Source organism: Rissa tridactyla, unplaced genomic scaffold, assembly GCF_028500815.1.
Source record: "Rissa tridactyla isolate bRisTri1 unplaced genomic scaffold, bRisTri1.patW.cur.20221130 scaffold_33, whole genome shotgun sequence".
Lineage (NCBI taxonomy): Eukaryota > Metazoa > Chordata > Aves > Charadriiformes > Laridae > Rissa > Rissa tridactyla.
The window spans coordinates 2,967,743-2,989,327 of NW_026529545.1; the positions used below are offsets into that span (position 1 = coordinate 2,967,743).

Sequence of the window (21,585 nt, forward strand, 5' to 3'; positions counted from 1 at the left end):
TAGGACAAGGGGCAATGGTTTAAACTAGAGCAGGGTGGGTTGAGATTAGACATTGGGAAGAAGTTCTTTACCATGAGGGTGGTGAGACACTGGCCCAGGTTGCCCAGAGAGGGGGTGGAGGCCCCATCCCTGGAGGTGTTCAAGGCCAGGCTTGATGAGGCTCTGAGCAACCTGATCTAGTTGAAGATGTCCCTGCTTACTGCAGGGGGGTGGGACTAGGTGGCCTTTAGAGGTCCCTTCCAACCCAACACATTCTATGATTCTGTGATTCTAAACAGACATAAAGGCTAACCAATACAATTGAGATGTATCTCTTTTTGCAAAAAGTAGCGCATTATTGGTACCAAATGATCTTTGAAACCTCAAAGGCAGGTGTTTCTATATTGTAGGTGGTATTGTAGGGGACAGGTGGTTCATATTGTAGGGAGGACACTGCATTAGGAGGAGCGTGGGTCACCCACACCAGGGGAGCTGTCATCTCACTCCACTGAAACCTGGAGTGGCCACCTCGGGGCTCGTGTGCCCCTCACTGGGGCTTCCTGTTCTAGACAAGTGGGGAGGAATGGAGAGTGTCCAGAGAAGCTCTGCCAATATGGGATTCATGGCCTCAAGCACACGCCCCGTGAGGGGAGGCTGAGGGTCCTGGTCTCCTTCAGCCTAGTGAAGTGGGGGCTCAGAGCGTCACAGTCATAACCTGTAACTGTGTGAAGGGTGGTTTCAGAGATGCTGGAGCTTTTCTTCATGGTGGAAAAAAAAGCAGGAGAAAAGAAGGATGCCACAAAGTTTGGATTGGGAGGTTGAGACCAGAAATGACCAGAAGAAACTGTCACCCCGAGGGCAGTGCTGTGGTACAAGAGGACACCCAGGGGGAGGCTGGACCAGCCCATGGCTTTGTCTTTCCAGGAACAGCCAGGGAGGATGGAGAGATATCAGTAAGGGTAGTGAGATATTGGGGTGAAATCAAAAAGACAATTGGACGCCTTCAAAGAAAGAGGTGCAGGTATGGGACACCAAAGGAGTAACACCTTCAGGTTTGCTCAGCATCAGAGCCACCTTTAATTTCCCTTTACCTACCTGTCATTATTGCTTCCAGTTTTCTGCTCTAATGAGCCCCTGCGGAGGCTTTGTTGGTAATGGTCCTCAGTGGGACCCATTAACACTCCAAGAAACCTTGGAGTTTACATCTGGGTTTGTCTTCTTGAGAGGTTTCTTCAACTTCCTCTCAGTGTCTGAGGTTCAGGGACTCCACCCCAAACCCACCCGAGGGGTCATTAAAATGCCTTGGGCTGCTCCTCTGGTGCTGAGCTGGGCCAGGCTCTTGGGACAAAGGAAGCTGATGTGAAGCAGGCAGCAGGGCTGAGGGCGCTGCCTGCAGGCAACGAGGATGAGACCATCAATGCAGAGAGAGCGTGAAGGCAGTCGTGATTGGGAGGAGAGCTGAGAGCTCACTGTGGGAGAAAGCTTCCCAGCCCTCTGCCCGGTAAGTGTGAGGCTGCAGGGCAATGCCGCTGCCGATCCTGAAGGGTTCTCATAAAGCTGTCGTAGCCCACAGCCTGTGGGATCTTTCTCTGGTGTAGAGGAGGAGAAGGGTGTGCTGCAGAGCAGGGCTTCCCTGCAGCACCGTCAGAGGGACAGGACACAGTGGCTGCCTTCTCCTGGGGATGGTTGCAGGGGCATGAAGGCAGGTGTGCAGCCAGGGGTGCCCAGGGCTGTCCTTCAGAGCAGGGTCCCGGTGCTTCTTGGCAGGCTGGCTTCCCGGAACTGGCAGGCTTCCCGGAACTCTGCCTCCTGCCAGTGCCAACTCTAACCCTGCCCAGTGAGCTTCTGCCCTTAAGGACGTGGGATCCAGGGCAGCAGCTGCCTCATCTGTGGCCATAGCTGCAGCAGAAGGGACTCTCCTGAGCACCCTCTGTCCTTCCCAGGCCGTGTCTCCCTTCGGAAGAAGCATCGGGGCATTTCTCCTTGCTTCTCCACCCGTCCCTCCTGCTGCTGCTGTTGCTCTTGTTTTCAGTCTCTCTGGGGTGGGGGCTTCATCAGCAGCTCAGCCACTGACCCTGCAGGTCCTGCCATGCAGATGTGTCCCTGGTGCCCAAGGCCTCTTCTAACCTCTGGGTCTCTAGGCAATGCAGCCCATGGGGTGAGGATAACGTTAACTCTCCCCAAAGGGCGCCCCATCTTCTGGGCATCCAAAAGCTGACAGCTCTTCACTGGGGAGGGGAGTTTTTAGATGGACTCCCTTGGAGATGGGCTTTGGAACTGGACGACTCTGCTCTCCATGGGATCATCCTCCAGACCAAAGTGGGGCTGGCAAAAAGCAGCTGAGAGCAGGATGGATGGAGAGACCAGCTCTCCTCCTTCAGCACTAAGGGTCTGTCCTATTGCCTCCCAGGACTCTCACAATAGCACTCGTAGGATAGTAGAAATGCCAGGGATTTCTACCTTCAAACATGACTCCTCAAGTGGGCCAGGGGTAACAGGATCAAAATAAACAAAACAACCCCCCAGCTCTGTTCTGCAGCCAGGGGACCTGGGAGTGACAGTGGTCAAAAGCTCTTTTATATCATAGTGAGATTTAACCTGTGAACCATGCTTGGACGTTACTGTGACAAATGCAACAGGTTGTGCTCAGAGGTGTTTGTCCTCACTCTTCACTGCTGTTTCCTTCTTGGACAGGCCCCCATGTGCAGAGGGATCTGATGTCCAACGACAGCTCCATCACCCGCTTCCTCCTCCTGGCATTCGCAGACACGCGGGAGCTGCAGCTCTTGCACTTCTGCCTCTTCCTGGGCATCTACCTGGCTGCCCTCCTGGGCAATGGCCTCATCATCACTGCCGTAGCCTGTGACCACCGCCTCCACACCCCCATGTACTTCTTCCTCCTCAACCTCGCCCTCCTCGACCTGGGTGCCATCTCCACCACTCTGCCCAAAGCCATGGCCAACTCCCTCTGGGACACCAGGGCCATCTCTTACTCTGGATGTGCTGCCCAGGTCTTCTTCTTTGCCTTCTTTATCTTAGCAGAGTTTTATCTTCTGACAGTCATGGCCTATGACCGCTATGTTGCCATCTGCAAACCCCTGCACTATGGGTCCCTCCTGGGCAGCAGAGCTTGTGTCCACATGGCAGCAGCTGCCTGGGGCAGTGGCTTTCTCCATGCTCTGCTGCACACAGCCAATACATTTTCAATATCTCTCTGTCAAGGGAATGGCCTAGACCAGTTCTTCTGTGAAATCCCCCAGATCCTCAAGCTCTCCTGCTCAGACTCAGACTACCTCAGAGAAATTGGGCTTCTTTCTTTTAGTATCTTTTTTTCTTTTGTGTGTTTTGTTTTCATTGTGGTGTCCTATGTGCAGATCTTCAGGGCTGTGCTGAGGATGCCCTCACAGCAGGGACGGCACAAAGCCTTTTCCACGTGCCTCCCTCACCTGGCCATGGTCTCACAGTTTATCAGTACTTCGTTTTTTTCCGACTTGAAGAACCCCTCCATCACCTCCCCCATTCTAGACCTAGTGCTGTCAATTCTGTACTCGGTGGTGCCTCCAGCAGTGAACCCCCTCATCTACAGCATGAGGAACCAGGAGCTCAAGGATGCCCTGAGGAAACTGATTGGACATTTTTTCATCAGCCATAGACTGTGTACCTTATTCTGGAAATGATTCCCTGTATCTTTGTGACAAGCATTCACTATTCCTCCCCTCCTCCTTAACTTTTCACCTCTCGTCTGTGACAAAAAATATTTCTGTAAATAAAGACTCAGGCTCTCGTTTTGTTTAAATAAAATAAATGAACCAGCTACAACTACTTTTCCTGAGACCCATCAGCAGCAGGGCTGAATAAACGGGAGATGAGAAGACCTTTCTGGCTGCAGCAGCCTGGGGCAGGCTGTCCCAGTGCCACTCTGTCACTGGGGCGGCAGGAGCTGCCTGAGGGTCCCCAGGGCCAGGGCTCTTGCACTGGGCTGGGGAGAGGGGATGGCACAGAGGGGCTGCAGACCCCTCAGAACATCCTGGGGAGGAGGACACAGGGGCCCACTGACTGCCTTTGCCTTGTGCCCAAATGCCCTCCCTCTCTGGGGCTGACCCTCCTCTGCCCCCCAGCAGCTGCGGTGCCCTTCAGGGGGGCTGTGGCTGTGGAGTGAGTGCCCAGAGCTCTGCAGCACCCTGGGGCAGGCTCTGCTGTTGGGCCAGCGCAGACTGGGCTGGGATGGAGAGAGGGCAGGGGAGGTGGCAGAGCTTGGAGGGAGCTGGGCTGGGCTGGAAAGTGCCCAGGAGGAAAAATCCTCGGAGTACAGCTTGTACCATGTGACCATGCGGGGGGAGGACTCACACCAGAGTGTTTGTGGTGCAGGGCCAGGGCTTGTGGAATTGGTGTCCGTCTCCAGGGTTTGGTAGTGGTGGGGCTGAAGGCATGGGCCTCTGTGAGAAGAGACCAGGGGCTGCTTCCGTGCCAGACAGAGCTGGTTCCAGACGGCTCCAAAAGAAACCCACCGCTGGCCAAAACTGAGCCCATCAACGAGGATGGTGGAACTTCTGTGAGAGTGTATTTAAGAAAGGACACAAGTGCTTGAGTGGGAGAGTGGTGAGGGAAAAACCAGTGTGAGAAACAGCCCTGAAAACACCACGGTGAGTGAAGAAGGAGGGAGAGGAGGTGCTCCAGGTGCCAGAGCAGATGGTCTCCTGCAGCCTGTGGAGAATACCACAGTAGAGCAGGTATTTCCCTGCAGCCTAAGGAGAGGAGCACAGCGGGGGAGGTAATCCCTGCACTTGGTGGAGGACCCAACACTGGAGAGGTTGGATATTTCCTGAATGGGATGGGCTATTCACCATAACACAGCCCTGGGAACCTCCTCCCACTCCAATGGCCCCCTCCCATGACCACCCACTCATTGTGCCCCCAGGCCCTGCACAGGGAACCCGCTCCTCCCCAGCCCAACACTTCTTAACAGCCCCATGCCCCCAACCCCACACCTTCCCCTGCTGACCACCTGCCCTGGCACCACCCAAGCTCACACCCCCCCAGGCCTTTCTGTGTCCTCATGAACACCAACATGATCCCAGGATCCCCAAAACCCATGTCCCCTCCTGGCCGCTGGTGGCAGCCCAGCCCCTGTGCTTGGTGGGGGCCCCTGAGAAGGGAACTTCTCTACCACCTGTGGGTGCAGACAGTCCAGTCCCCCTCTCTCTATGGGGCACAAACTGCCTTCCTGGTGTCAGGACTCTCTACTGCCTCAGGGGCACAGTACTGGGGAATAAGTCATCCCAAAAGGGTACCCCAGGATGGGTTGTCTTTAAATGCAGCCAGGCACAGGAAGTGGAGACACCCTCTCCCAGCCAGGTGGACACAGGCAAAGGCACAGGGTCCATAGACCTGAGCTCCTTCTGACCCTCATCTCAGCGGCACTTGGAAAGAAACCCTCTTCCCAAAGGGCTCTTGATGACCCCACTGGTACTCAATGGCCCTGGGCTGTGGGAAAAGGGAGCCGGCACTTACCTCTGCAGAGCTGCACCCAGAGGAGCAGCCACAGCACCCGAGGGGACAGGAGTCCCTCCATTCCCATCCTGAGCCTCCTGCCCTGCTGGCACAGCCCTGCTCTTCCCCACTCCCTGTCGCAGCCCCTGGGGACTCACGGGGACGTCGATGATGGGAGGGTGATATATCTCTGCAGATGCCAACCCAGCTGCGGAAGGAGCCAATCGAAGCAGCAGCACCTTTTTAGATGTTATCGGGAGCTATCTCCCCTCCGACACAGCCCAGCCTGCCAATGAACTTCTCCAGCGCTGTTCATGACCATATATGAGGGACATATATGTCCCACTGCCGGTGTCATGGTCGCTGTGGTGGCAGATCATCATGGGACAAGCTGGGTGTGGAGGGGAATTTGGTTAGTCACCCCTTGCACCCTGCTGTGGGCCTGGAAGCACTGAGCATCTCCTGCGCTGGGCTCATCCAAGAAGCCATGAGGCAAGTGTCCAGCTGCCCCCAAGCTGCGGTGACCATGGAACGGGGACTGCAGCAGGGTCTGTGTCAGGATGGGGAGGAAACAGCCCCTGCCCCTGACACGGACCTCACTGTGCTGGGAGCAGCAGCTGGGAGAGGTCTTCATCCAGGGCAAGAGCTCCATCCCAGGACTGTTGGCTTGTCCGTCCCTCCCTGCAGGGCCCCACAGTGAGTCCCTCGCAGGAGCCGCAGCTGGATCATGTCCCTGCCCTGGCAGCAGACAGGCAGCCCGGAGGCTCAGACGTGTCCCTGACTCTCAGTGTGTCACCCAGGGGCCGTTATTCCCCGCGGGCGGAGCGGGAGCTGGAGCCTGCAGGTGCACAAACCACAGCCCACGTGGCCTCGCCGCGCTCCCCCCGCTCCCCCCGCAGCGCCCGGGCAGGAAGTCTGTGGTTTCCTCCTGGCGCCGTGCCCAGGCACATCCCTGGGGTGCCCCCGAGCCACCCCCACCCCGACTGCTCCAGCCAGGGCCGCAGGGGCTGCTCCTTCGGCCTCGCAGACACGGGGACGGGCAGCTCCCGTCCCCCGTCATGCCCCTGTCATGCACACGGCCGCTCTGCACCAAGCCCCACGGGCACGGGGTGACATCGGTGACGTGACCTCACGTCCTTCCTACTGCCCAAGCTGTGTGTTCGTGGGTTATACTGACGGTGACCTCACACTCTCCTACTTCTGCTGCCGTGTGCTCATGAGTGGTACCGACAGTGACCTCACGTCCCTCCTGCTGCCACCACCGTGTGCTCAGGGGTTACAGTGACCATGACCTCACACCCTCCTGCTGCTGCTGCTGCGTGCTCAGGAGTCCCGCTGTCACATCTGCGTGTGTGTTGTGTACAGGCTTCTGATGACGATGGTTCTTCCAAAAAGCCATATTGGGGTGGGGTCCAAGTATTATTTTAATGGCATCAGAAGCGGCCACACAAGCCATATGCCTGCTCCTTGCCCAAAAGCTACACAGGCAGCGGTGAAATCACAAGAGCGACATTCACAAGCCACGTTCCTGCTCCTGGCCTATCAGGTATTCAGACACCAATGACCTCACAAACACCTACATAAACTACTGCTTGGCTCCCAGCCTGTCATCTACTCGGGCACCCTTGACACCACAACACCCTACACCACCCATGTTCCTGCTCCTGCCCTACCAGGTACGCGGGCAGCAGTGACTTCACCAGCTCCTACACAACCCATGGGCCTCTTCCTGGCCTGTCAGCTCAGCGGTCACAGGTGACCTTGCAAACACCTACACAAGATGGGGGCTTAGTCCTGCCCTACCAGCTTCTCAGGCACCTGGGACCTCAAAACACCCAACAAAAGACATGTTTCTCCTGGGCTCCTCAGGCACCAGTGACATCGCAGAGACATCCACAAGCCAGGTGACAGCTCCTGGCCTCTCGTCTGCGCAGGCACCAGTGATCTCCAGGCACCTACACAATCCCTAGGCCTGTTCCTGGCCCACTGGCTACTCAGGCGTGAGCGACCTCATAAGCACAGACACAGGGCATGGGCCTGCTCCTGGCCTGTCAGGTGTCCAGACATGAAGGGTCTCACCAAACCTACACGAGCCGTGGGTCAGCTCGTGGTCTGTCAGCTGAGCGGGACCTCACAAGTGCGTATCTGCCCGTTTGCCACGTACTTGCCGGTGAGGGACTCAGCCACCAGTGACCTCACAAGCACCTACACGAGCTGTGCACCTGGGCCTGCCTTATCAGCTGCTCAGCCAAGAGTGACATCACGAGGACAAGCCCGAGCCACGTGTCTCCTATCAGCTACACCAGCACCAGTGACCTCACCAGCCCCTACAGGAGCCCTGGCCTTGCTCCTGCTCTATCAGCTACTCAGGCACCAGAGACCTGACCCCCACATCTCCCCCTGCTTGCTGTCTGCTCACCTCTGAGATACGACTCCTCACAAGCTCCTGCACAGACCAGAAGCCTCCTCTTGGCCTGTTGGCTACTCAGGCAGCAGCTCCTCACAAGCACATACCAACCTATTTGCTGCGTGCTCGTCTTTTGGGGGGACCCAAGCCAGTACTGACCCCCCTCTCCGTCACTTGCTCACCCCTCCTAGAAGGGGGCCGTAGCCCCTGGGCATGTTCCAGCGTGTCCGTGCCCCACCACCTTTCGGGCACCCCTCCGCCCTCTTGAATTCCCCCCAGCCCACCCTGTCAGGGCTTGTTCTGCAGCCTGGTAAAGTGGGGGACCCCCACCCGGCCTTTTCCTTCTGCTTCCGTTCACATTTAAACTCTAATTCTTCACTACACTAAATCTTATTGAAGAAGGGTTTCTTCAGTTCAAAACTCTAGCTCCAATTCAAATTTATAGTTATGCAAACTTTAGAAACAAAAATTATTAATTTAATTTCTATATGTTTATTAATGTTTACCTATGTAGAAATCTATACACATATACATAAGTATATATATAAAAAGAATGTGTGTATTATTAAAAAACTAAATTTATTAGTAGAATTATACACTTCCTTTCATAGATATATACAATATATGATATATTGTCTATAAATATTCTATTTTTATATCCAAACGAGGCAGGCGGCCCATCCCAGGGGCTGCCTGAGAACACACGGGTTTGACGGTGTCAAGAAATGGCCGTTAGCCAATCACGGAGCTGTGTGATCTTTAACCAAATGGCAGCTCCCTGCCAGGGAATAGCGGCATCTCGGCATAAAATGGCGGACAAACCACAATGGCGGCCCCCGTGCGTGTAGGGGAAGGGCCTTCCGGGTCCGATGCACTTCCGGGTCCATCCAGCCGGGGTGGCCGGTGCTGGCAGCCAATCAGAAGAGAGCAGAGGCCTGGTAGAGGAGAGGGGGCGGGACTTTCCCCGGAAGCTGGTGGGCGGGGCAGCTGTCAGGCCGAGTGGCCATCAAGAAGAAGGTGCAGGGCCCCAAACCTGAGGGCAAAGGCTCAGGGAGGCAGCGATGGGAACCAAAGGTGGTCAGTCACGCTGAGGGATGGAGGCGTGTGAGAGGGGGAGTGTTTATTCCAGCAAGGTCATCTGAGCGGGGACCTTGTTAATGGGGAAACGGGGAGAAAAAAGGGGAAAGCAGAAGCAGAGTGCACTGAGCCACAAACTTGAGAAAAGAACCATGGAGTCGATGGCAAGAAAGAACTTTTGCCAGTCCCAGGAATTGGTGGGCCATCAAGAAAGTAGAGGTGGCACCTCCAGGAAGATCAAGTGGCCGTTTGAAATGAGAACGTTGTGAGTCAGAGGGAGCCTGGTCTGGGAGGGATGCGGGAATGAATAGAGCTGTGCAAAGCCCTGAGGGACATGCAGCGGAAGGGGGAGCAGGGAGGAACCAAGAGGGGGGAGGCAGAACACGGTGTAAAAGAGGCCAGTTGCATGTCAGACTGGATTGACCGGGAAAGGGATGGAGTTTTTAGGAAGAGAGAAGGGCCAGGGGCTGCTGGTGTGTTCAGAACCCACAGGGAAATGGCTGTGAAATGCTTCATAGGATTTGGGGTGTGTTTCTCTAAAGAAGTTGTCATGGTCAGTGGCCCAGCTGAAGTGCCTCTGTACCAACGCACGCAGCCTGGGGAACAAAGAGGAGGAGCTGAGTACCCTTGTGCAGCTGGAATCCTCACGGCTGGGGTTTGCTACAGGCCACCCGAGCAAGAGGAGCCTTTTGACGAAGCGTTCTTACTTCACCTCCAGGAAGCACCACACTCAGAGGCTGAGATCTACTGGAGGACTCCAGTCACCCTGGCAGCTGCTGGAAGAGCATCCCATGAAGCCGTGAGCAGTGCAGGAGACTCATGGAGTGTGTTGACGAAGGGATTGAGAGCAGCCCTGCAGAGAAGGGCGTGAGGATGCTGGGGTTGGAGTAACTGAACATGAGCTGGCAATGTGTGCTGGCAGCCCCGAACCATGCTGTGATTCTATGATTCGATGTCTTTATGACCTACACATAAGGAAGCACATGCCAGTGGTGGTTACCCAGCGGATGTTACTCCAAACCTGAAGTGATCTCAATAAGCTGAGTTTCCCACAAGAGGACACTCCTAGGAGTAGCTGCTGGCACTTGTGCTCCCTCAAATTCATCTCATCACACACATGAAATGTGCATTCATAAGTCTGTAACGCAAGAACAAACTTCTGATGCAGTCATTTTGTGTCCCTCCATGGAGGGACAGACCAGCTTTCTGAGCTGAGGTGAGTGGCTGCTGCTGCAGCTGTGAGGGGCTGGTTGGTGACGATTACCCTGGGGCAGGTTCCCCGGGGTGTCCAGGGACCGTGGCACAGAGCAGGTCCTGCTCTGCTGGTCCTTCCTGTCTCTCCAGAAGGCCTGGCTGTGTGAGAACACTGCTGTGTGCACCCAGCCTTCGCACTCACACAGCTGAGCTCTGCACTGGTGTTTTCCTCTCCCGAGCACTTCCCAGCTCAGCCCAGGTAAAGCCAAAGCTGCGTGTGTAAGCAAAGCAAAATAAAGCATTCATTCACTGCTTGATTTTCTGCTGCCGCCTTTATTTTGTTTCAAGTATGGAGGGAGTCTGGCTTCTCATGTACGTCTCATCATCGGGATGCTAAAAATGTGAGCTTAGGAATAATATTATCACAAGCCTAAAATAAGAGGAAGAGAGAAAAAGAGAAACAGTGAAAGAGAGAAAGAGAGAAAAGAAAGCAAGTAATATCGGAAGGGAAAAAGAAGGAAAGAAAGAAAAGAAGGAAAGAAAGAAAAGAAGGAAAGAAAGAAGGAAAGAAAGAAGGAAAGAAAGAAGGAAAGAAGGAAAGAAGGAAAGAAGGAAAGAAGGAAAGAAGGAAAGAAAGAAAGAAGGAAGGAAGGAAGGAAGGAAGGAAGGAAGGAAGGAAGGAAGGAAGGAAGGAAGGAAGGAAAGAAAGAAAGAAAGAAAGAAAGAAAGAAAGAAAGAAAGAAAGAAAGAAAGAAAGAAAGAAAGAAAGAAAGAAAGAAAGAAAGAAAGAAAGAAAGAAAGAAAGAAAGAAAGAAAGAAAGAAAGAAAGAGAAAGAAACTACCAAAGAAAGCACGTAAAAAGGTTATGAACAAAAGGTCGTCCTGCTATTTTCTGTGAATATGCTGGGAGTCGTAGGAGAAAGACAGTTACCTCATTGAGGGTTAAATACAGTATATTGCAACAGTTTAGTCAGGGCATCCCTGAGCTCCTGCTTCCTCATGCTGTAGATGAGGGGGTTCACTGCTGGAGGCAACACCGAGTACAGAATTGACACCACTAAGTCTAGATCTGTGGAGGAGATGGAGGTGGGCTTCAGGTAGGCAAACATGCCAAAACTGATAAAGAGAGAGACCACGGCCAGGTGAGGGAGGTACGTGGAAAACGCTTTGTGCTGTCCCTCCCCAGAGGGGATACTCAGCATGGCCCTGAAGATCTGCACGTAGGACACCACAATGAAAACAAAACACACAAAAGAAAAAAAGGCACCAAACAGAAGAAGGCCAACTTCCCTGAGGTAGTCTGAGTCTGAGCAGGAGAGCTTGAGGATCTGGGGGATTTCACAGAAGAACTGGTCTAGGCCATTGCCTTGGCAGAGAGGTATTGAAAATGTATTGGCTGTGTGCAGCAGAGCATAGAGAAAGCCACTGCCCCAGGCAGCTGCTGCCATGTGGACACAAGCTCTGCTGCCCAGGAGGGACCCATAGTGCAGGGGTTTGCAGATGGCAACATACCGGTCGTAGGCCATGACGGTGAGAAGACAAAACTCTGCTGACATCAAGAAGGCAAAGAAAAAGACCTGTGCAACACATCCCGAGAAGGAGATGGCCCTGGTGTGCCAGAGGGAGTTGGCCATGGCTTTGGGCAGAGTGGTGGAGATGGCACCCAGGTCGAGGAGGGCGAGGTTGAGGAGGAAGAAGTACATGGGGGTGTGGAGGCGGTGGTCACAGGCTACGGCAGTGATGATGAGGCCATTGCCCAGGAGGGCAGCCAGGTAGATGCCCAGGAAGAGCCAGAAGTGCAAGAGCTGCAGCTCCCGCGTGTCTGCGAATGCCAGGAGGAGGAAGTGGGTGATGGAGCTGCCATTGGACATCGGATCCCTTTGTTCCCGAGGTACTGCCAAAGGAGGAAAGCACACTCACAAGTCAGGACAGCTCTGAGCAAATCCCTTCCCGTTGCCTGCCCTTCCAAACCCAAGCCCCGAAAACACACTTTGCCTGTGTCCTTTTTTGCGGGAGCTTTCTGCATTGCCCTTGTTGGAGCTCTCATTGTTGCTGACCAAGTGTGCCATGAGGAGCAGAGCTCTGCTGGTGGGCTCCCAAGGAGTCATCCCTGCTCCACAGCAGCGGGGATTTGGGAAAGGGGTTACAGCTTCTGCCATTCACTAGTTACCTCATCTGTAATCCACTTGTAACGCAGAGGAGCTGCTCAGCATATTCCTGCAGGAAAACCTCAAGGAAACTCCTGGTTGTCCTCAAATTGCAGTGACATGAGCAGAGCCAGCTCACCTGTGAGCCTTGTTGGGGGGGAAAGACCACGCAGCTTTTGACTCACTGTCCCCCGACCCCCTGCAGAGAGATAGGGATAAGAGGGAGAAAAAGGAATAAAAATCTCATGGGTTGAGATACAGACAGTTTGATAGACCAGTAACGGGAAAGAAAATAACAATCATTGTAAATGAATATAGGAAACCAGGAGGGATGCAGTACAATTGCTTACCCCCCGATGCCCATCCCGAGCAGCGAACAGAGATTCCTGCCGCCCGGCCAACCCCCATTTCTGTACTGAGCAGCACCAGCCCAAGGCGTTTTATTGACCTCTCTGGTGGTTTTGGTGCTGAGCCCATGAAGCTCAGACACAGGGGAAGCTGATGAAACCTCTCCAGACGTCAATGTCAGATGTAATTTTGAAAGTTTCTTGGAGCGTTAATGGGTCCCACGGAGGAGCATTAGTGCCAAAGGCTCCTGGGGGCTCATTCGTTGTAAAACTGGAGGCAGTGAGGGCAGGTAGGCAAAGGCAATGGAGAGGTGTCTCTGATGCTGGCTAATGCTGAATGTGTGAGAGGAAGGCAAAGGGCCACGCCCTGGCCTCCAGCCCCTGGGAAGGGAGATCCTGCCCCACAAGCACAGCTCAGGGCTCTTCCTGGGGCATTGTGATGGGAGGACGTGCAATGCCAAGGGCAGAAAGGCAGAATGATGGCTCCCGGGTGGGGAAGAGGAGGCGCTAAGGCCCTAGTGCTGTAAGGATAAGGTGTCTTCTGGTAGCCTTGGTGGCACAGACAACAGCCGCAGCCAAGAGGAAAAAGACATAAGCACTGTTGGGGGCTTTCAGCCTTGCTAACTCCCTTGATCGTCTCCACCACAGGCTGTGCTATGGTGTCCCACATCTGCTCCTCTTCCCCTGCAGGCTGCAGACATCCCCCCTGCTTCCCCGTCTTGCTCTAACCTCAGCATCTCACTGCCTTTACTCATCTCTCTCCATCGTCCTTGGCTGTTCCTGAAACACAACGCCTTGGGCTGATCCCAACTCCCTCTGGGTGATCTGTTGCAGCACAGCACTGCCCTTGCAGTGGCATTTCTTTCTCCTGGTGTCCAGTCTCCACCTCCCAAGCTGCCCTTTGTTGCATTTTTTCTTTCTCCTGCTGTTTCCCACCAAAGAAAAGATTCATTGTCTCTGAAACAACCTTTCAACCAGTTTCAGGCCATTCCAATAGTGCCCAGAGCCTCCCTGCCACTGGGCCAGAGAAGCCCAGGTCCCTCAGCCTCTCCACCAAGCACAGGTGCACTGGGCCCTAGAGCCCATCGTGGCAGACCTCCTCTGGACACTCTGCAGGTCCTCTCCACTTCTCCAAAATGGGGAGCCGCACACTGGGACACAGCTGTGTGCGTTGGGCCACAGCAGTGCTGAGTCAAAGGGGAAGGTGACTCAAGTTGCCTGGGGGGCACACGCTCCTCCTCCTGCAGCCCCGTAGGCAGCCGGCCTTGTTCATAGTGAGCGTGCACCACTGGCTCATGAGGCGTCCCTCAGGGTGCCCAGCCCCGTCTCCGCAGGGTCACTGCTCAGCACATCAGGTCCCAGCCTGTCCTGCTGCATTGGGGTTATTCTTCCCCAGGATGCAGGACTGGACACTTCTCCTTGAAAGACTTCAAGAATTTCTGTTGGCCAAATCCCAGCATTTCTCCAGCTGCCCCTGGATTCAAGCTCCGTTTGGTCAGCTGTTAATGTTTGTGTGCAGATGGTCACCCTGATGCTTGTTCCCCAGGGCTCGGTATTGGGGCCAGTTCACTTTAAGGTCTTTATCAATGAACTGGACGAGGGGATCGAGTGCACCCTCAGTAAGTTTGCAGATGACACCAAGTTGGGTGGGAGTGTCGACCTGCTTGAGGGTAGAAAGGCAGTGTAGAGGGATCTGGTGAGTCTGGATCGATGGGCCAAGGCCAGTGGTATGAGGTTCAACAAGGCCACGTGCTGGGTCCTGCACTTGGGTCACACCAACCCCATGCAGCGTTACAAGCCTGGGGAGGAGTGGCTGGAGACCTGCCCTGCAGGAAAGACCTGGGGGTGTTGGTCAACTGCCGGCTGAATATGAGCCAGCAGTGTGCGCAGGTGGCCAAGGAGGCCAACAGCATCCTGGCCTGTATCAGGAACAGTGTGGTGAGCAGGAGTAGGGAAGTGATTGTCCCCCTGTCGGCACGGGTGAGGCCCCACCTGGAGTACTGTGTCCAGTTTTGGGCCCCTCACCACAAAAAAGACATTGAGGTGCTGGAGCAGGTCTAGAGAAGGGCAACAGAGCTGGTGAGGGATCTGGAGAATAAACATTCTATGGAGCAGTTGAGACAGCTGGGATAGTTTAGCCTGGAGAAAAGGAGGCTGAGGGGAGACCTTCTCACTCTACAACTCCCAGAAAGGAGGTTGTAGAGAGGTAGGGATCGGTCTCTTCTCCCAAGTAAGAGGGAATTGGACCAGAGGAAACGGCCTCAAGTTGTGCCAGGGGAGGTTTAGGCAGGATATTAGGAAAACGTTTTTACACTGAGGGGGTTATTAAGCATTGGAACAGGCTGCCCAGGAAGTGGTTGAGGCCCCATCCCTGGAGGTGTCTAAAAGACCGGCAGACATAGTGCTTAGAGCTATGGTTTAGTGATGGCTTTTGTCAGAGGTAGGTTGATGGTTGGAGTAGGTGATCTGAAAGGTCCCTTCCAACCAAGCAATTTGATGTTCCTCTTTTCCTTTCATGCCCTTTTCCACTCTTTTTCCACTCTCAAGTTCTTCTCTTGGATCATCCTCATCCCCTCCCATACAAAGTGCCAACTCTTTTTCACCGTTTCCTTGTTGGCCCTTCCCTTGGTGTTTCTGAGATGGTGACAGTGGCACTTTCCACCTGCCTCATGACGTCCATGACACTAGTAACCCCTTTTCTTACCTCTGCTCTCCTACAGCTACTCAATTGTCTTGTTAGAGGAACCACAACTCAGCATGAGCCATCTGCACATGCAATTTAAATGCTGACGTGCTGGAGCTTCAGTGCACAGGGACCTTGAGACACCTGGGGACGTGGCCAACAGAAACCTCCTCAATTTTTTCTAGGAGAAGGGGCAAAGTGGGAGAGGACCAGGTGAGGAGTGAGTCTGAGGAGAGGGGCCTGGGCATTTTGAGGGATGCCATATGAACCTCTGGTAAAGGCTCAGCACCATTAAGGCCAGCTGCATATGGGGTGGTGTTAGAAGGACCGTGGCCACCCAGACAAGGGCAGTTATCGTCCCCCTTGACTCAGCACTGGTGTGGCCACATCTGCTCTCATAGTGTCCCAGCATGCCATGGATTTGAAGGGACGTTTAAAGGTCATGTAGTCCAATCCCTGTTTTTTAGGGACATCTGCGACTCGATCAGGATGCTCAAAGACCTGCCCTACCTGACCCTGAAAACTGCCAACGATGGGGAATCCACAACTTCTCTGGGCAACCTTTTCCAGTGTCTGACCACCCTCATTGTAAAATTTCTTCCCTATGTCCAATCTAAATCTACCCTCTTTCAGTTTAAAGCCATTGCCCCTTGTCCTGTCATTACTGGCCCTGGTGAAATCTCTCTCTCTCTTATAAGCCTGCCTCATAGGTTAAAAGGCTACAAGAAGGTCTCCTTGGTGCTTTTTTGTTTCCAGGCTCAACAACTTCAACTCTCTCAGCTTTTCTTCCTCGGAGAGGTCTTCCAGCCTCCAATGATTTTTGGTGATCCTTCCCTTGACCCTCTCTAACAGGTCCACGTCTTTCTTGTGCTGGGGCCCACAGAACTGGACACAGCATTCCAGATGAAGTCATATGAGATTGCAGTAGAGAGGGGGAATCCCCTCCCTCCACCTGCTTGCCACGCTTCTGTAGATGCAGCCCAGGCTATGATTGGCTTTCTGGGCTGCTGTCCTGGTTCCGGCAGGGATAGGGTTAATTCTCTCCAGGACACAGGCTGTTCTAACAGATGGAGCCCAGAGCCAGGGATGAAATGAACTCAACGGGCACTTTGGAGGGATGGCCCATAGACTAAGGGCACTATATCTGCATGAATATATATACGTATGTATATACATGACAGGGGAAAGTGGTGGCAATTCATTGGAACCTGTAAGATGTGGGCATGGCATAGATGGTCTGGAATAAGGGGTGGATAATGTCCTGGTTGCGGCGGGGACAGGGTTAATTCTCCCCAGGACACAGGTATTCCATGCCATGTGAGCCATGCCCACCCTGAGCTGCCGGGGGAGGGGGCAGGATATCTCCGCTTGGAGCGGGCTGGGGTGTCCCGGGTCCGGTCGGGGAGGGGCGGGGAGCGTGGGTTCCGTAATCGTGTTTGTACATTCCTCTGTCCGAGTGACTGTTGTTGTTTTCTCGTTCCCTTTGCTGTTCTGTGAAACTGCCTTTGTCTCAACCCAAGAGTCTTGCCTTTTTTCTTCCGATTCTTCCCGTATTGGGAAGGCCCGAGCGAGAGGCACGTGGGTCTTCGTTGTCGTCTGAGGCTAAAACACACCATGGGAGCACTGGGACCATACTGGGAGCACTGGGAGTAACCAGAGAGTGATACTGGGAGCACTGGGAGGAGTGAGGGAGTCATACTGGAAGCACTGGGACAGCACTGGGAGCACTGGGGGGAGTAAGGGGATCATACTGGGAGCACTGGGAGAGCACTGGGAACACTGGGGGGAGTCAGGGGGTCATACTGGGAGCACTGGGACAGCACTGGGAGCACTGGGGGGAGTGAGAGGGTCATACTGGGAGCACTGGGACCGCACTGGGAGCACTGGGGGGAGTCAGGGTGTCGTACTGGGAGCACTGGGACAGCACTGGGAGCACTGCGGGAAGTCAGGGAGTCATACTGGGAGCACTGGGATCGCACTGGGAGCACTGGGGGGAGTCACGGGTTCATACTGGGAGCACTGGGACAGCACTGCGAGCACTGGGGGCAGTGAGAGGGTCATACTGGGAGCACTGGGACAGCACTGGGAGCACTGGGGGGAGTCAGGGGGTCATACTGGGTGCACTGGGAGCACCCTGGGAGTACTGGGGGGAGTAGTTGGGGTCATACTGGGAGCACTGGGAGCACCCTGGGAGCACTGGGGGGAGTGAGGGGGTTATACTGGGAGCACTGGGACAACATTGGGAGCACTGGGACAGCACTGGGAGCACTGGGGGGAGTCAGGGGGTCATACTGGGAGCACTGGGAGCACTGGGGGGAGTCAGGAGGTCATACTGGGAGGACTGGGTCAGCACTGGGGGCACTGGAGGAGTCAGGGCGTCGAACTGGGAGGACTGGGAGCACCCTGGGAGCACTGGGGGGATTCAGGGATTCACACTGGGAGAACTGGGACTGCACTGGGGGCACTGGGTGGAGTCAGCGAGTCATACTGGGAGCACTGGAACCACACTGGGAACACTGGGGGGATCCCCGGGGGTCATACTGGGAGCACTGGGAAAGCACTGGGAACACTGAGGGGAGTCAGGGTGTCATACTGGGAGCACTGGGACTGCACTGGGAGCACTGGGGGGAGTCAGGGGGTCATACTGGGAGCACTGGAACCGCACTGGGAGCACTGGGGGGAGTCAGCGAGTCATACTGGGAGCACTGGGACAGCACTGGGAGAACTGGAGGGACTCAGGGAGTCATACTGGGAGCACTGGGATCGCACTGGGAGCACTGGGGGGAGTCAGGAAGTCATACTGGGAGCACTGGGATAGCACTGCGAGCACTGGGGGCAGTGAGAGGGTCATACTGGGAGCACTGGGACAGCACTGGGAGCACTGGGGGGAGTGAGGGGGTCATACTGGGAGCACTGGGAGCACCGTGGGAGTACTGGGGGGAGTAGTTGGGGTCATACTGGGAGCACTGGGAGCACCCTGCGAGCACTGGGGGGAGTGAGGGGGTTATACTGGGAGCACTGGGACAACATTGGGAGCACTGGGAGCACTGGGGGGAGTCAGGGGGTCATACTGGGAGCACTGGGAGCACTGGGGGGAGTCAGGAGGTCATACTGGGAGGACTGGGTCAGCACTGGGGGCACTGGAGGAGTCAGGGCGTCAAACTGGGAGGACTGGGAGCACCCTGGGAGCACTGGGGGGATTCAGGGATTCACACTGGGAGAACTGGGACTGCACTGGGGGCACTGGGTGGAGTCAGCGAGTCATACTGGGAGCACTGGAACCACACTGGGAACACTGGGGGGATCCCCGGGGGTCATACTGGGAGCACTGGGAAAGCACTGGAAACACTGAGGGGAGTCAGGGTGTCATACTGGGAACACTGGGACTGCACTGGGAGCACTGGGGGGAGTCAGGGGGTCATACTGGGAGCACTGGAACCGCACTGGGAGTACTGGGGGGAGTAGTGGGGGTCATACTGGGAGCACTGGGAGCACCCTGGGAGCACTGGGGGGAGTCAGGGGGTCATACTGGGAGCACTGGGGGGATTCAGGGGGTCATACTGGGAGCACTGGTACCGCACTGGGAGTACTGGGGGGAGTGAGGGAGTCATACTGGGAGAACTGGACCGCACTGGGAGCACTGGGACAGCACTGGGAGCACTGGGGCGAGTCAGGGGGTCATACTGGGAGCACTGGGAGCACTGGGGGGAGTCAGGGCGTCGAACTGGGAGCACTGGGAGCACCCTGGGAGCACTGGGGGGAGTGAGGGAGTCATACTGGGAGCACTGGGACCGCAGTGGGATCGCTCTATGCTGGTCCATACTGGGATCACTGGCCCGTACTGGGATGACGGGTGCGCACCGGCCCGTACTCCATCTCCCATCATCCCCTGCGCCGGAAGTCGTCTCGGTTTCCGGCCGCGGTGGGCGTTGCCCTGTGACGCGCGGCAGCGTGGCGGAGCTGGGGTCGCCGCGGGAGGTCGCGCAGGTCGGTTGGCCCGGGGACGCCCTGGGGACACCCTGGGGGGGGACGGGACACCGCTGAGACTCTCCCGGGACCCCCCGGCCCCCACCCGCCCGTGGGCGGCCCCCGCTACCGGGTCGCGCTCATCGCTCGGTCCTCCCCCGCCATGTCCGCGTGATCCCGCACCCGCTTCCGGGTCCCGCCACGGTTCTGGGTCTCCCCCCCATCCGAGGGTGCCCCCCCACTTTCTGGCTGCGCCCCCCCGAATATCTGGGTGCCTCCCCCCATCTCTGTATGCCCCCCCCAGTCTCTGGGTACCCCCTCCCCATCTCTGGCGTCTCCCTCCAGCTTCTGGGTGCCCCCCCATGGGTGACAGCCCCCCCAGTCTCTGGGCGACTCCTCCCCATGGGGCCCCCCCAGTCTCTGGGTGCCCTCCCCAGCCCATGTGTACTGTCCCCCCGCAATGTCCGGGTGCCCGCCCTTGCCCAGGTGTCCTCTCTCATCTGGGTTTCACCACCACCACCCTCCCCGCCGGGTGCCGCCACCCCTGGGTGCAGCCCCCCCATGCCCCCCCAGGAGGAGCTGCCGCCCCATGCCCTCCCCCGTCTCTGTCCTTCCTGGTGCCCGAACCCGAGGACCTGGAGGACCTTGACACCCGCCACAAGGTGGGTGTGGGCACGGGGGGTGCAGGCAGGAGAGGGTCCAGGCAGACAGGTGGCGGGCAGGAGGGGGTGCAGGCAGATGGTGGGGGCAGGCAGGACCTCCCCCGCCCTCCAGCTGTGGCAGAAGAAGCTGCAGCAGGAGCTGGAGTTCCTGGAGGTGCAGGAGGAGCACGTCAAGGAGGAGCAGAAGAACCTGAAGAAGGAGCTCCCGTCCCTCCTGCCGCCACCCCTGTGTGCGCAGGGGTTACAGTGACCGTGACCTCGCACCCTCCTGCTGCTGCTGCGTGCTCAGGAGTCCCGCTGTCACCCGCATGTGTGTGCTGTGTCCGGGCTTCTGCTGACGATGGTTCTTCCAAAAACCCATACTGGGGTGGGGTCCAAATACTATTTTAGTGGCATCATCTACTCAGGCACCCGTGACATCCCCCATGTTCCTGCTCCTGCCCTACCAGGTACGCGGGCAGCAGTGACTTCACCAGCTCCTACACAACCCATGGGCCTCTTCCTGGCCTGTCAGCTCAGCGGTCACAGGTGACCTTGCAAACACCTACACAAGATGGGGGCTTAGTCCTGGCGTACCAGCTTCTCAGGCACCTGGGACCTCAAAACACCCAGCACAAGACATGTTTCTCCTGGGCTCCTCAGGCACCAGTGACATCGCAGAGACATCCACAAGCCAGGTGGCAGCTCCTGGCCTGTCGTCTGCGCAGGCACCAGTGACCTCCAGGCACCTACACAATCCCTAGGCCTGTTCCTGGCCCACTGGCTACTCAGGCGTGAGCGACCTCATAAGCACAGACGCAGGGTGTGGGCCTGCTCCTGGCCTGTCAGGTGTCCAGACATGAAGGATCTCACCAAACCTACACGAGCCGTGGGTCAGCTCATGGCCTGTCAGCTGAGCGGGACCTCACAAGTCCTTGATTTCCATTTTTATTAACTCATTCGTGTTACTCATCCCGTTTGTGTCCCAGAGCTCAAAATCCACCTTTTTGAGTGCAAGTTGAAGGTAAGTGTCCATTTAGTTTTAGGACCATCCCTACCCCACCCCAGAGGAGACCCCGCTCAGACCCATAAGGCCGCCCCATAGAGCTGCCCCAGCCCCACAGGGCCCCGCACCGTGATGGTGACCAGGATGGGTTTGGGGTTTGGGTGCAGGTTGGGGTCCAGGGAGAAGACGCGGAACCGCACTGGGGAGGGACGGGATCCGTGGGGCAGGGACGCGTATAGGGATCTGTGGGGCAGGGACACCCACAGGGATCCGTGGGGCAGGGGTGAATTCAGGGCGATTTCAGGGGGACTTGGGGTGAATTTGGAGAGATTTGGGGCAGTTTTTTGCAATTTCATCTGAATTGGGGCTAATTTGGGGAGGTTTGGGGAGAATTTCTGGGATTTGGGTGAGTTTGGGTGAGTTTGGGGCGATTTTGGGGTGATTTGGGAGAATTTGGAGTGATTTGGGAGAATTTGGAGTGATTTGGGCAAGTTTTGTGCCATTTTTGGTGAATTTGGGGGAGATTTGGGGTGAATTTTGCATGATTTTGGTGATTTGGAGGGGATTTGAGGCACTTTTGGGGTGATTCAGGTTGAATTAGGCAGAATTTGTGGGACTTGGGGTGAATTTTGGGGCATTTCTGAGCAA

At 55.9% G+C, this 21,585-nt stretch overlaps 1 protein-coding gene across 1 annotated transcript; it reads right to left on the reverse strand.

Moving 5' to 3' along the window:
- Positions 1–11,079: 11,079 nt before the first annotated feature.
- LOC128903436 (olfactory receptor 14A16-like) lies at positions 11,080–12,018 on the reverse strand. Its single transcript, XM_054187446.1, has one exon. The coding sequence runs from the start codon at positions 12,016–12,018 to the stop codon at positions 11,080–11,082; it is 939 nt and encodes a 312-aa protein (XP_054043421.1).
- Between the last annotated feature and the right edge of the window lie 9,567 nt (positions 12,019–21,585).